The 16,339-nt window shown below is 42.5% G+C and overlaps 1 protein-coding gene across 1 annotated transcript in view; it reads right to left on the bottom strand.

Moving 5' to 3' along the window:
• LOC139455452 (carbonic anhydrase 2-like) overlaps nt 1-16,339 on the bottom strand; it is a 32,831-nt gene that overhangs the window by 12,170 nt on the left and 4,322 nt on the right. Inside the window, exons 2-3 of the mRNA XM_071237003.1 lie at nt 4,884-4,913; nt 2,433-2,606 (exon numbers count right to left, since the gene is read on the bottom strand). Coding sequence (XP_071093104.1) covers nt 2,433-2,606; nt 4,884-4,913 — 204 coding nt within the window. The remainder of the gene's footprint in view (nt 1-2,432; nt 2,607-4,883; nt 4,914-16,339) is intronic.

The raw sequence follows: 16,339 nt of genomic DNA, 5'->3' as shown, positions 1-16,339 counted from the left end.
AATATATGACGTCATAGTCGCATGCTGATCGTGTATAGAAAAGAGCCAAATTTCAATCAATTTCCCCAAAACTTGAAATACATTCTCTTTATGTATTTCTGTCGTGTTTTTTTGCATAAAATGTATTGCCATATGTCCTTTGAATAATGCAATTACCGCAACGCTTTCATTGTATAACTAGAAAGTGTTTTTACTCGTAAAAACATATATCTCCCCCCACTCCCCTAACCCCCATTCATTCGTTTACTTCACGTTAAACCCCATCTCTTCATTCCCACCCTCCATTACTAAATAACAGAGACAAAAATAGAACTCCTAGAAATTTCAAACAACTAATGGGCACCACTTCAGTGCTGGGTTAATGTGTATACAAAGTTTCGCGAAAAAATATTAAACGGTTTCTGAGTTTTGGTCAGGAAACAAAGCTTAGACCCATTCAGAGTCTATGTTCAACTTATCTCCATGGAAACGAGAAAAAATAAAAATGTCAAAAATCTCTAAATAGCAAAAGGCACCACTTCAGTGCTGGGTTAATGTGTATACAAAGTTTTGCGAAAAAATATTAAACGGTTTCTGAGTTATGGTCAGGAAACAAAGCTTACCCCCATTCAGAGCCTATGTTCAAGTTATCTCCATGGAAACGAGAAAAAATAAAAATGTCAAAAATCTCTAAATAGCAAAAGGCACCACTTCAGTGCTGGGTTAATGCGTATACAAAGTTTCGCGAAAAAATATTACACGGTTTCCGAGTTATGGTCCGGAAACCAAGCTTACCCCCATTCAGAGTCTATGTTCAAGTTATCTCCATGGAAACGAGAAAAAATAAAAATGTCAAAAATCTCTAAATAGCATAAGGCACCACTTCAGTGCTGGGTTAATGTGTATACAAAGTTTCGCGAAAAAATATTAAACGGTTTCTGAGTTATGGTCCGGAAACGGTGGGAACGCCGACGCCGACGCCGACGGGAACCGTGCCAAAAACAATATGTCTCCCTCCATTCTGGGGGAGACATAATTCCGTGAAGATCCGAGGTAGAATAGTTCTTCAGCAACCCATGCTTGCCATAAAAGGTGTCTATGCTTGTCGTACGAGGCGACTAACGGGATCGGGTGGTCAGGCTCGCTGACTTTGTTGATACATGTCGTCGTATTCCAATTGCGTGGATCGATGCTCATGATGTGAATCACTGGATTGTTTGGTCCAGACTCAATTATTTACAGAGCGCCGTCATAAAGCTGGAATATTGCCGAGTGCGGCGTAAACAACAAACAAACAAACAAACAAACAAAACAAATCATTGTGGAATTCAATCGGGGTACAATTACAGTTCATTGTTTCATTTTGTAGGTGAAATTTGTCAGCTTTTTTACTGTTTGGTTAACGTACGTTATGTTTAATTATAATTGAAATAGATATATAATTTTTACATTAATCTTCTAAAAGCATAGCCAAGTAAACTTAAAAAATGAAATATAGTTGCTTCCCTTGCCATTTATATCGAACTGAAAGTTCAGTCCGGTTTAGACAGAGGAAATATTGGTGAGATGATAACAAGAGATAAAGAAATAGGAATTATTGCTATAATAAATTGGGGACCGTAAATATGGTTCGGTATTGACAGAAATATGGATCATCACACAAATCTTTGATTTGTTTACTACCGTCGTCGTAAAGAAGGAGTCCTGCTGTGCGGCGCCAGGCAACAAACAAACACTAACATTGTTTATGGAAACTGTGTGATGCGGCGGGTGCTGCCGGTTGAGCAGGACATGTTTATCCTTTTCGCGAACATTTGGTGTCATCACTGTTTTTCAGTGATGCTATAAAAAATTTGCCGCTATTTTGCCTTTTGCATCCGTTGGAATATGTTTTGTCGGATAATCGAGACTGGTTATTCTCTAGCGATGACTTTTATATTTATTTTACAAATACGGGAAATAAATTATTGTTTCAGCCAGAGACAGCAATATTCCAGCTGTATCACCAAAAAAGACTTGAAATAATCGATTCGGGAACGACAGACGAGTGGTTGATAGTGTGAATAATAAGTCACAACGTACGACATGCATGGGCTACTGGGGATAAAGAGTTTACCTGTATCCATCTTACTCACTCACTCACTGGCTGACTCACTCACTCACTCACCTGACCCGTGAAGATCCGGGTAGGGAATAGGTCTTCCGCAACCCATGCTTGCCGTAACAGGTGACTATGCTTGTCAAAGAAGCGACCAACGGGATCGGGTGGTCAGGCTCGCTGACTTGGTTGATGCATGTCATTGTATCCCAATTGCGTAAATCGATGCTCATGATGTCAATCACTGGATTGTCTGTTCCAGACTCGATTATTTACAGACCGCCGTCACATATCTGGAATGTTGCTCAGTGCGGCGTTAAACAACAAACAAACAAACAAACAAACAAACACTCACCTGTATGCCCCTGTACATTTTCCAGCAACATGGTGACATTATTGGTCTTGCTAAGCTGTGTCAAATTGAAGTGGGTTAGAGATGAGTCGAGCATGACCAGTGAAGTGTCTACGTCCACTGGCGACTGGCTGAATCCCCCACACTCAGGATAATCCACTTGCCAGTGGGCAGGACCTGGAAACACGCGCACAGAAGAACCTCTTTACTCCGGACATCTTCCCGAGGCAAGGGTATTAACTGACTTTAAAAGTCCAGTGTCCACCCTTGCCGAACTAGCCTGGAATTTCCAGGCTCGACCGTAGCGCCACCAGTGGCTATTACGAGTTAAGTCCCTTCTATGTTCCTCCTACTGACCAATCAGATTCCATCTGCTTCAAACAAAATGGCGGCGCCCAGCTATGACGATCTTATCGATAATCAAGATCTATGTTGTAATAAAACGGGCCTTATCTCGCGAAATGTATCAAATCACGTGAGAACCTTGATTAAAAACTTGAAAAGATTTGCAAAATATCTGTCGACGCCCAGTTGACGGTACACGTGCTTTACAAATCCTGCAGTCGTCCGAAATCTGCACTTTGAAATCCATGTTGTTTGCGAACTGGATGTCTAGTTTGTTACGCATTAGTTTGTTACGCATCTCGTTAGTCCAACCAGAATGTAACTCCGGAATTCCGGTCGCGTTCGGCAAGGGTGGAAACTGGACTTTAATAGTCAGTTAGCTCCTTTGCTTCGGCCCAATCGTCTATGGCGCCGCGATTCGCTCTGCAGAGTTCCGTCCCTTTGGCACGCCAGAAACCTATGATTGTGGGTTCTAATCCTGGTTCGCAGTTAATTATGTTTCTAGGTTTGTTAGCACCATACCATTGCTCGTGGGTTTCACCGAAGTGGTAAACGTCTGAGACCTGCATCACTTCGGGCTTTCCTCCCACATTAAGCTGACACGACGCGATATAACTGGAATACTGTTAAAGGCGGCGTTAAACCCAACTCACTCACTCACTCACTCACTCACTCACTCACTCACTCACTCACTCGGGAAGATGCTATCAGGACAGCGGTATCCTTAATGGGAAAAAAATGCCGTTGTTTGTATTTTTAAACGTTATTCACTCACAAATTTTCGTGAAATCTTAATTCTTTTGTTTCCAAGGAATATGAACTGTTGGGTCGAATGTTCAGTCCGGTTTAGACAGAGGTCCGGATTAGCGAGATTACAACAGGAGATCAAGAAACAGGTAAATATTACAGGGTTGAATTTAAAAAAAATAATTTCCGCATTAAATTCGGGACATTATATGTGGTCCGGTTTGGAAGAAAATCTGGATTAGTCAGAGTAGAGAATAACTGAGCGCCACGCTGTAAAATCGCCTTGCCCCACAGCCTGGAGACGTGAATGTCGCCAAGATTTAGTCACAGATTAATGTGTGAGTGAGTGACTTGGGTTTAACGGTATTGTCGTTAAATCAAGCTGTGTCAGCTTCATCTGGGAGTCAGCTTCATGTTCAAAGTGATTAGATGCTGCTACTTTGGTGAAACCCATAAGCATGGGTTTGGTGGGGCATAAAATTAGAATCATCATCAGATGAAATCTAGGATTCGAACCCACTATTTTGATTCAAGGTGAGGTGAGGTGAAATGGGGTCGCGTCGCGAATCAAGCACGCTTTAGGGGTACAAGGCTGCCCAGAGAATGCCTATGCTTTAGACGACTGGGCCTCCCATGCCACCATATTTACCACATTGGTGAAACTCACGAGCAGGGGTACGGTTCTGACAGTACAAGAATCATAATCGGGGCGAACCGGGATTCGAACCCTCAACAACCGTACCCTAGCGAACACATTAACAAGAAGAGAGACCGCCTCCGTGGTCTAGTGGTAGAGCGTCCGCCCGGAGAGCGGAAGGTCCGGGGTTCGATCCCCGACCGCGTCATACCAGAGGTTAAAATATGGTACTTGTTGTTACCCTGTCTGGCGCTCGGCATTAAGGGGCTACAACAAGGACTGGTCGGCTCGGAGTCAGTATACTGTGTCTGCGTGGGGTATTCATGTTAAACTGCGGCATGGTATCCCAGTGGGCTAGCACTATAAATCGGCATCAGTCCGGACTAGTACAAGCAGCCACACAAACACCACACACGTACATGCACGTCACTATATAAGTGCAATCATCTTGGACGCGACGCTAAACCCCATTTCACCTCACCTCACCTACAAGAAGAGAACCTTGTCTACGGTTTAGAGTATGGTTTAACGCCGCATGTAGCAATATTCCAGCAATATCAAGGCGGGGGACACCAGAAATGGGCTTCACATATTGTCCCCATGTCGGGAATCGAACCCGGGTCTTCGGCGTGACGAGCGAACACTTTAACCACACTGCCACCCACAGGTTAGGCATGCATTAGATGAATAATAAATAAAACATTTTTGTACAATTTCGTACTCACCCAGCTGTCCCTCATAGCTCCACGTGTTACCTGGCAAGGAAACAAACTTGGATCAGTGTGTGAGTGAGTGAATGTAACAGTTACCAATTAAACTATATAAGGGAGTCCAGACCTCACACTAACTACATTTCACACAAGGCACAGCACACCTCTGCCCGCTGTCTGAGGAAATCACGGCAAACGTTGCCTGGTTTCTGATCTTATTAAATCCTTTCGCAAACATTCCCAAACCCTGTGTTTACCTGTGACTTTATCAATGTTGCACAATCAGACTTCCTGGAATGACACTTGAAACATTCAGCTCGGATTTGCCTCGAGAACATTTGTATGCTCGTACGGGATCAGACCGCCTGTGGGGTCTAGTGGTAGAGCGACTGCCCGTAGAGCGGAAGGTCCCCGACCGCGTTATACCAAAAGATGGTTCTTTTTGTTACCCTGTCTGGCGCTCGGCATTAAGGGGCTAAAAGAAGGACTGGTCGGCTCGGAGTCAGTATACTGTGTCTGAGTGGGGTATTCATGTTAAACTGCGGCATGGTATCTCAGTGGGCTAGCACTATAAATCGGCATCAGTCCGAACTAGAACAAGCAGCCACACACACACATAAGCACGCATGCACACACACACGCACGTCGACAATCTTTGACGCGACGTTAAACCCCATTTCACCTCACCTCGTATGGGATTAACAGTCAGGTGGATTGAGGTACTCTGTGTGCGTGCGTGCTTGCGTGCGTGCGTGTGTGTGTGTGAACTGTGTTTGAACTCTGTGACGTGCGTTGCACTGCGTCACGGACGGTGGTGAAGTGATCCCCGGGTTGAGTGGGTGAGTGAGTAGGTTTTGAAACCCTTTTAATAATGTGTCAGTTACATCGCGGCGTGTAGACTTGTGATGTGAAGCAGGTCATGCACTTTAACTGCTTGGGGTTGAAAAACAACAAAGATCATGATATGGATTTGAGCCCACGATCGTAGGATTCTGACATTCCTGAGGGCGCCTTAGACTCTGCGTAGCGCCGAGGACGATTTCAACGATTAGAGTTGTGTGCTCAGACCTATTTAAATCATGGTCAACATTCAAAGAACATTAGCACCCAAAATAGAAACGTGTTTATAAAGATATTCAAGAACGCTATGCATAACTGTGAGAACACTGTGTGAGTCGCCCCTGAGTGAAAACTGTGTGAGTCGCTCCTGAGTGAAAACTGTGTGAGTCGCCCCTGGGAGAAAACTGTGTGAGTCGCCCCTGAGTGAAAACTGTGTGAGGCGCCCTTGAGTGAAAACTGTGTGAGTCGCCCCTGAGTGAAAACTGTGTGAGTTGTCCCTGAGTGAAAACTGTGTGAGTTGTCCCTGAGTGAAAACTGTGTGAGGCGCCCCTGTGTGACAACTGTGTGAGTCGCCCCTGAGTGAAAACTGTGTGAGTCGCCCCTGAGTGAAAACTTTGTGAGTCACGCCTAAGTGAAATCTGTATGAGTCACCCCTGAGTGATGCACGTGATATATATTCAGTGTGCCTTTATGCACTGCATCTCCCCCTTTAGCGACTCACAAAATGCATAGAATGACTTATGAAATGCATGTCCCGGTGCAAATATACAATTCAAATTATCGCATAAATGTTGTTTGCCCATGTTGATGGGCCTAATACACATCATAGACTTGGTGAAAAATCAGTACTTTTAACAAAAAGTTACCAATTCCCACTTCTGTTTAATGTACAGAATAACATATTGAATACATTACAGAATTCATCCGTTAATAAACGGATTAAACATTCGTCTGGATGTTAATAAATATGATGTGTTCCATGTTGTCATGGTTATTTATTGTTTATCGTAGAATAGTTCCATCATTAAGGTAAATCAAATGGGGGAAAAGGTCCGTACTTTGTATTATGGTAAAGTAGAACATTTCATCTATCAATAACATGCCATTTATATCCCTTCGAAGCTATGGTAAAACCAATTCTATTATATGGTTGTGAAATCTGGGGTTTTGGTAACTGTAAACAAATTAAAATTCAGGTTAATTGTTTACTTAAATTACTTCCAATTAAAAATAGTGAACTTTTAAACAGGTTGTATGGAGAACTTGGAAGAGTACCTTTAATTAACTTTAATGTCGAATGTGTGTTTTGGGGTAAAGCTCTTATCTGGCAAAGAACAAAAGTTATCAAGAATCCTATATCAAATATTATATAATGAATTCTGTACAAACAATAGCTGTCATAAATGGATAAAATTTTGGAAATTATTATTTTTTTTAAACGGGCTATAGTTCTATTCGATGAGCCAAAAAGCAGTTCTTCCTAATGTCCTTAAATCTATCATTTCTTTAAGATTAGCTGATATAGCTACTCAAACATGTAATGCAGAGATTACAAATTCTTCTAAAGTTATCACATATTGCATATTTAAAACTGAACTCGTCTTTAAATAATATTTATTATTCATCTCTTTCTCTTTGACTGTAAAATTCTTCTTGTATAGAGCCTCATTCGGTTGTTTTGGATTGTATTTGGTTGTTTTGGATTGTATTTGATTGTTTTGGATTGTATTCGAATGTGTTGGATTGTATTGATTCTGTTCTATGGTTTGGGATTGTATTTAATGCTTTTTGAATTGTACGTGGCTCTGTTGGATTGTATTTGTTTGTATTGTATTTGATTGTTTTGGTCCTATTTGATTGTTTGGGATTGTATTCGATTGTTTTGGTTTGGATTGTTGAGAAAATATTTGACTATTTGTTTTTGATTGATTTGAATTGTTTGGGGTTGTATCAGATCAAACTAAAGATTGTTTGTGGAAAGGGGATAAGGCTCGTGGCAATTGCCGCCCTCGCCAGTTTTATTCACTGAATATTCCCAATCTCTGTCCGCTTGTGGTATGGTGTAGATATACACATTGAAACTACCAATAATTTCCTCGACCTCCTGTGGTGTCCTCTTTCGGAATTAATGCATCACACCAGGTGAGGCCTACTGACCCACAGAAACACTTTCAATAAACCACCTGACATTATTGGAGTTGGTGGCACAAAGCCATCGTAGCGTCCATCTACTATTGTAGGCCAAGGGTAATATAAGGGGCGTTTGGAGCGCTTAGTGGTTAAAGTGTGCGATCGTCAACCAGAAGATCCGGATTCGACTCCCAACACAAAGATCATTCTAGATATTGCCTCAACTTCACCAAACGTACCATATTCACTCACACACCTTGCTAACGTAGTCAGTGATACGGTCGTTATGTTCAAATGGGATAGACACCATTTCTTTAACAACGATACCCATAACGGCAAAATGAAAGACGTACTATTTACTTTTTAGTCTTTGCACATGTTTTAGTAGATGACAAACTGAAGGTTTATTTATAATGGATTAATCTGTAATTCCTTGTAGCTCGAAGCACATGGTTATTCCCTAAGTATTTCTACATTTTATTATGATACATGGTGAGTTGAAATGGGGTTTAACGTCGTGTTCAAGATTAGTACCCTTATATAGCGACGTGCATGCACGTGTGTGTGTGTGTGTGTGTGTGTGTGTGTGTGTGTGTGGTTACTTGTACTAGTCCGGAGTAATGCCGATTTTAGAGTTGAAGCCCAATGAGATACCATACCGCAGTTTAACATGAATACCCCCCTCAGACACAGTATACGGACTCCGAGCCGACCACTCCTTGTTTTAGACCCTCAATGCCGAGCGCCAGGCAGGGTAACAACAAGTACCATCTTTTAACCTCTTTTGGTATTACGCATCCGGGGATCGAACCCAGGACCTTCCTCTCTCTGGGCGGAAGCTCTACCACTAGACCACGGAGGCGACTTATTATGATACATTAAAAAACAATTGGTATGTATGTAATGTTTTTACGCCTCGAACTGTTATGGCCTGCTATTTCTATGGCGCATGTCCAATACCCATCGGTATGTTTCATGCCAACCCCACCCTCAAATAATCTACGTGACAGTAAAGCTGTTTCTATCTACTAGAATAATTCAGCAAATATGTCCATAGAAAACAAACACGGTTTAATTTGAGCGAGTGAGTTACGTTTAACGCCGCTTTTAACAGTATTCCAGTTATATCCCCGCGTGTCAGCTTAATGTGTGAGGAAAATCAAAGTGATGCAGGTCTCAGACTTTTACCACTTCGGTGAAACCCACGAGCACGGGTATGGTGCTGACAAACCTAGAAACATAATCGGGGCGAACCGGGATTCGAACCCACAATCATAGGTTTCTGGCGTGCCCAAGGGACGCAACTCTGCACAGCGAATCGCGGCGCCTTAGACGACTGAGCCACCCGTGCTCCAGCTATATGTCGATAAGGAACATTACAGTTATGACAAAAAATGCAAAAGTGTGCTTTTCAAGAAATATCCATTTTGCCAGCGAAAAACATCATCACTGAATATTGATCTCGTGGTTACAATCCGGTTAAGGCTCGGGAGTCAGGTGAATACCCTGCCCCACCTGTGGTACCCGTCATAAACACATGCAAAGGCAAGTCAGTTGTTCCCCTGAACAAACGCAGGAACACATGGTACAAGTAAAAATAGGGTATTACATCTGATATCATAATGGTCAATATCGTTTTACACCATCGTGTCGCTTAAGATATTATGTTTGTGCCAAAACTGGGCATCCACTGAAAATGTGTTGGACAGTCTCATTAAATTCATTACATAATCTCCTTTTTATATTTACATTTTGATGCAAAATCACACACTGACGGTTTCGAGTGGGAAGTGACTGGTCCTGAGCAGCAAACAGAAAGCCTTCTGTTTCACTTTTCAGGCCAGCTATTCTTCATCCAAGCGAAGGACGCCGCAGGGTTGCTGATCCTCTCAACAAACTGCACATAAACTCGATGCAGTTGTCGTTCATATAGACTCTCCTAGAGTCTGGGCCGACTTAATATGGCACTTCGCTTGGTTGACACTCATTTCTGTACCGTACAGCGATTGGGAAGAGCGAGGGTGGTGGGATCTATTGTCTGACATGATTCTTCGTGTGAGGGTGTCAATACCCTGGAATTCTCGTTTCGTCCAATCAACAACACCAAAAGAATATGAAAGGACGGGTACAGCATACGTATTTGTGGCTTTAACTTTATTGCGAGCATTCAGCACTGAACTCCAGATTTTCTTAGGTCCACATTTGTACTCCTCCCGAAGTTTGCCCTTGATATGGGCATTCTGGAGTTTGTCCCTAATCTGCATTCCTAAGTACGTATAGGCCGGCCTGATCTTCCACGAGATGGTCAATAACTCCTCCCCCAAGTAAACCGACTGATCCTCTGTCTTCTACATGCCGATATCATAAGAACATTTATTAAAGGCCTCGACAACGAGAATCTGCATTTTTAGTGTGAATCCTCCATTGGCAATAAGGCCAAGGTCAGCGATGTAAAGGAGTTGAGTAAGGGGTGTTGGGGATCTGTGCTGAGGAGGTCCCGTATGATACCCTTCCTCTTTGCTAAGAAAAAGCTTAAATGAGTGAGTGAGTGAGTATGGTTTTACGCCGCTTTTAGCAATATTCCAGCAATATCACGGCGGGGGACACCAGAAATGGGCTTCACACATTGTACCCATGTCGGGAATCGAACCCGGGTCTTCGGTGTGACAAGCGAACGCTTTAACCTCTAGGCTACCCGCCCCGCCCCGAAAAAGCTTAAAGGATTCAGTGACAAACAGGAAAGCAAAGGACTGAAAGAATCGCCCTGTAATATTCCTCTTCTAATAGAAATGGGTTCCGAAGTATATTAATCATATTGTTCATAAATATTAATAAATACTAATAAATATCAATAAATATTAATAAATATTAATAAATATTAATATTAAATTCTTTATTATCATTATTTGATAATGAATCATCAACACATGCTTCTGAAAAAGTCGGAATTGCACAATGGACTCTGCTCCGGTTAAGGAAATGGCTTTGTCGGGGTTTTTCGTAAATAATTAGCTCACTATATCATATGTCCTGTGTTTGGGGGCTAGATTTACCTGATGAATCATGTATCACTATCACTCGAGATATAGTGCATTTATTACTAATATTTGATATGAGTTATGAACAATAACTGTCCCATTATGATATCCTATTTCATCTAATATCTATCTAAACCTGTTCTGCAGCGTTAATAATGCATATAAATCATTTTACGTGTTTTACCAACGATCAACACATGTCAATCTCATGTTGATGCAGTTATATCAGGATCTATATTTCTGATACGATTTAATCAATAAATCAGATGAAAGTTGGAGTATTCCCAATAATGGTTAACAGTAACCAGATACTAACAACTCCAACCCCATTGTCGAGACCTACTGTTCATAAGTACGCCTATTTAGAGATCATGTTGCAATAAAGTGCGTTTGTTTACGCTCTTAACGTAAACTGCAGCAGGTGCTTTCTTCCACACAATATCCTTTTATGACGGGGTCAACACACACTGGTCGGACTGACTTTGTAAGAAGTTAGACACTTTAGAGTAGTTTAGACACTTTAGCAGAGATTTGTTATTTTGAACACCTGGTGTCATTACCGATTTTCAGTGATCCAATTATATAATGTTCAGCGCTATTGTGCATTTTATGACCAATGGCAGACACTCGAGACTGGTTATTCTCTGGCATTGCGGGGCGGTCGGGTAGTCTAGTGGGCAAAGCGTTAGCTCTTCACTCCGAAGATCCGGATTCGATTCCCGACATTTGTACAATGTGTGAAGCCCATTTCTGGTGTCCCCCGCCGTGACGTTGCTAGAATAAAGCGGCGTAAAACCATACTCACTCATTCTGGCGTTGGCGTTTTTTATCATGTCGCTTCTTGTCGCTTCTAAAACGTATGCTACAAATCTACTACTATACTACTCAAAAGAAGCTTAAGAAGTCCCGATCCAAGGCATGGTGGATTAACTAGGTTTGTTTGTTTGTTGTTTAGCGCCGCACTCCAGCTATATGACAGCAGTCTGTAAATAATCGAGCCTGGACCAGACAGTCCAATGATTGACATCATGAGTTTCGATCTACGCAATTTGGATTCGACGACATGTATAAATTCAGCGAGCATGACCACCCGATCCCCTTAGCTGCCTCTTACGACGAGCATATGTCATACAGTTGGCATTTTGCTGAGTGCAGTTTAAAACAACAAAAACTACGCACGCACGCACGCACGCACGCACGCACGCACGCACGCACTCACATAAACACACATCGTTATAACAAGCAGTCTGACACGCTTCTGTTGACAGTTTGGCCTAGTAGGTAACGATCTGAGTGACACATGTAAAACGAAATCCGGTCTCAAATTTTGAGAACTTCAGGTGAACCAATAACAAAGTTAGGTGAATCCACGTAATTTGAGACAGGGCATACGGGAGCAAAGTTCAGTAAGCTGACCCGAGGATGCTTATGATATCACGTAACGTAAGTGTCACGTGACCACGGCACATATAACAGTTTCGAATTTCCCATTCTCATACGTCGATCGCACTAAATACATCGTTAAGTGCTTCTGTGCAAGACACGGGTGTTTTCGTGTAACAAGACCGACATGTCTGAAAAGGTCATCACCGTGTGGCGTTTAAGGTCACCTCTTTCTCTCCCTAACGGTAAATATAGCCCAGGTGTTAAGTAATTCCTTCATGAAGCAATAACGGATCTATAATTATACAAATGTATTATTTCAGATATTCCTGTATATGTAAACTATGTATATTTAGGGTGCTTCAGTATACACCCCACACATACACATATCAAAAACTACCAGACGAAATTCACTTACTTTTCCTATTTGTTAAGTAGGCTGAACGCTGTTTCACAAATAGACAGCTATATCACGGTGTGTCAACTTAAAGTTGAGAAAATACCTAGAGTGGTGCAAGTCGTGGGCGTATACCATTCCGGTGAACTACACAATGGTATGATGCTGACAATCCTGAAAATCAATACCGAGTCGATTCCGAGATTCGAGCCAACGACCAATGGATCACTCACTCACTCACTCACTCACTCACTCACTCACGCAGGTGTTCACCCAACCGCCACCCACTCACTCACTCACTCACTCACCCAATAACGCAGGTGTTCACCCAACCGCCACACACTCACCCACTCACTCACTCACTCACCCACGCACGGAGGTGTTCATCAAACCGCCACCCCCTCACCCACTCACCCACCCACTCACGCAGGTGTTCACCCAAACGTCACCCACTCACTCACTCACTCACTCACCCACTCACGCAGGTGTTCACCCAACCGCCACCCACTCACGCAGGCGTTCACCCAACCGCCACCCACTCACTCACTCACCCACTCACGCAGGTGTTCACCCAACCGCCACCCACTCACTCACTCACTCACCGGCTCACGCAGGTGTTCACCCAACCGCCACCCACTCACTCACTCACCCACTCACGCAGGTGTTCACCCAACCGCCACCCACTTACCCACTCACTCACACACTCACCCACTCACGCAGGTGTTCACCAAACCGCGACCCACTCACCCACTCACTCACTCAATTAGTCACTCACCCACGCAGGTGTTCACCCAACCGCCACCCACTCACCCACTCACACACGCGTGGATAAACACACATTAACTCTCTGTGGTATTGTTATCTCGACACGACGCGAATATTGACTTTTCAGCATTCTTAATGCAACAGGAATGTTTTAGTTTTTCATTTAGCACATTATCTGAAGCGCTCACACATTGAATCCGGTTTTTCAAAAAACATATTTCTGCCTTTAAAGAAACACAGACCTCAGACCACAGTCCACAGTCTACTGACCACAATGAAAACAATGGTCAGCCACCGGGAATAAGGCACAAGAGTACACCAATCAATGCCTATTGTCTGTGTAGAACTAGGGAGAGAATGTTAGCGTCATGGGGTACGAATCTCATCAGTTCAGCCACTCCACTTCTATTCAACACCGGACCCCTAATCTTATCTCAAATATTTAATTCCGACTTTCACACACAAATAGTAATTCTTGTGTCCGTTGTCACGATACTACTGTAATTTTAGACTGACGTTAAGACCCAGAAATAAAGTTATCATATTTAAAAATATATGCCTAAAAAATCCAAATGGAGCCCAGAAAATTCTTTAATTTCAGGCCTAGAGCTGAGGCAATCTAGACTTGCCAATTATTCTAGACTTGACCTTGACTCCTTTTTCGATTTATTCTCTAGGGTCTGGGACACAGACTACTGTAATTATACCAACACGACGTTAACCTCTCACAACTCGATTACAAACAAACAAGAATAATCTGACCAAATGGCGCTACATTCTGGCAGACAACAGACAGACACCTTGATCAACGGACACACAAAAGCGTCTGTCTGAATATAGTGTACACATGTATGTACGCTCACGAACGCGGGGAGCTGATTTGTGAAATTAAGGTATAAGTATTACCTCATTAGCATGACAGCGGCATGGCCGGAGTCTCGACATTCACTCTGTACTGGCAATACCAATATCAGAGCAAATCAGTCTAAGAAAGAGTTTTCCGATGTGCTGCGCATGCAATAACTATGTTGAAGATGAGCTTCACGTTTTAAATATGTAGTCAGACCTACGTTTTAATTCATTTTAATGATAACTTCTGTTTTTATGTCCAATATGGACTTAACAGTAAACATGTTAGCTCCACGTCCATCATCGTCATATTCATATCGTTGGCCCGAATCTCGGAATCGACTCGGTTTTGATTTTCAGGATTGTCAGCATGATACCATTATGCGAGCGAGTGAGTATGGTTTTACGCCACTTTTAGCAATGTTCCAGCAATATCACGGCTGGGGACACCAGAAATGGGCTTCACCCAATGTACCCATGACGGAAAACGAACCCGGGTCCTCGGCGTGATACCATTAGGCTACCCGACCGCCCCTATATTCTTAATGCCTATCCATGTAAATGTATTACTCAAAGGAAGTTAAGGACCACTCGACTCTTTCATATTGCTACAGATTCCCTGTCTTACCACGACAGATTAACTATAGATTAAACCGCCTCCGTGGTCTAGTGGTAGAGCGTCCGCCTGGAGAGCGGAAGGTCCAGGGTTCGATCCCCGCCCGCGTCATACCAAAAGACGTTAAAAGATGGTACTTGTTGTTACCCTGTCTGGCGCTCGGCTTAAGGGTCTAAAACAAGGACTGGTCGGCTCGGAGTCAGTATACTGTGCCTGAGTTGGGTATTCATGTTAAAATGCGGCATGGTATCTCAGTGAGCAAGCACTATAAATCGGCATCAGTCCGGACTAGTACAAGCAGCCACACAAACACAAATATGTACATGCACGTCGCTATATAGTGCAATAATCTTGGACGCGACGTTAAACCCAATTTCGCCTCATGATCACCTTAACTATAGATTAACGTCTTTTGAATACTGTATACTAGGCTTATAACGAAGACGCTTATAACGAACTGACTGATCTAAGGAAATGTCTTTTGATCCCCTCCATTTGCTGTACATTTGCTGTATATATGCTTATAACGAGCTACGGTTATAACAAACTAAAATTGGTCCCTTTGAGTTCGTTATAACCGTAGTTTATTGTAGTACATGTATACATAGCCTCTCGTAGTTCCACGGGGACAGGCTAATATACTTTTTTCCGCGTTTTAAAGTGTATGAATTGTTGTACAAAACTTCTTTGAGAGGCATTTAGAAGTTGGAGTATTAAGTAAGTACAAGATGCATGGATGAACAACGTCTTTATTACAATTAGAACCGACGTTTCGGTGTAGGTTCTAAGACACACATCACTTGCTTGATAACGGTGTTTGAACATACACCGAAACGTCGGTTCTAATTGTAATAAAATTGATCATCCATATATCTTATCATTACTTACTGTTGTACATAAGGGGAGACTTTAATTAAAAAATGTCTGCCTACCATGACACATATGGATGTCAACTCGGGACGTTCTCCAGTGAAAGATAAATACGGGTGCTATATATATATATAGAGGTTATCACGCGAGTGTGTTTGGGGATGGTAAATATCCTGCATTAGGAATAAACATTGTATTTAGCGAGCCTTGGCGAGCTAAATACACAGTGTTTATTCCTATTACAGGATATTTACCATCCCTAAACACACAAGCGTGATAACCTCTTTATCATATAATGTCATTCTTCAATTCTGTGCTTGAAAATCGCTTCCCCTCACTCACAAACATTACCGAAACATTGCGAGTTTTCCTGGAATGCGCGCATTAATATTTATTACGTCACAGGGTAGGTGATGTGTCAGTCGGACAGTGACAGTAGCCAATATAGTTCAAACTGAAATCTGTTTCTTATACAGTGGCGAAGCAACATATACGCAAAACAACAATTGTTTTTACTTGCCTTTCGCGACAATTCTTCGGTCTGTCCGCTAGAGTAACTGCCCTTTGTCAAAGGGAAGCTACT

This window comes from Haliotis cracherodii, unplaced genomic scaffold (assembly GCF_022045235.1).
Source record: "Haliotis cracherodii isolate W230 unplaced genomic scaffold, xgHalCrac1.p SCAF_11, whole genome shotgun sequence".
NCBI classification, from domain to species: Eukaryota; Metazoa; Mollusca; class Gastropoda; order Lepetellida; family Haliotidae; genus Haliotis; species Haliotis cracherodii.
Note: the sequence above shows the minus strand (reverse complement) of the source record. Positions and strands in the feature narration are given on the sequence as shown.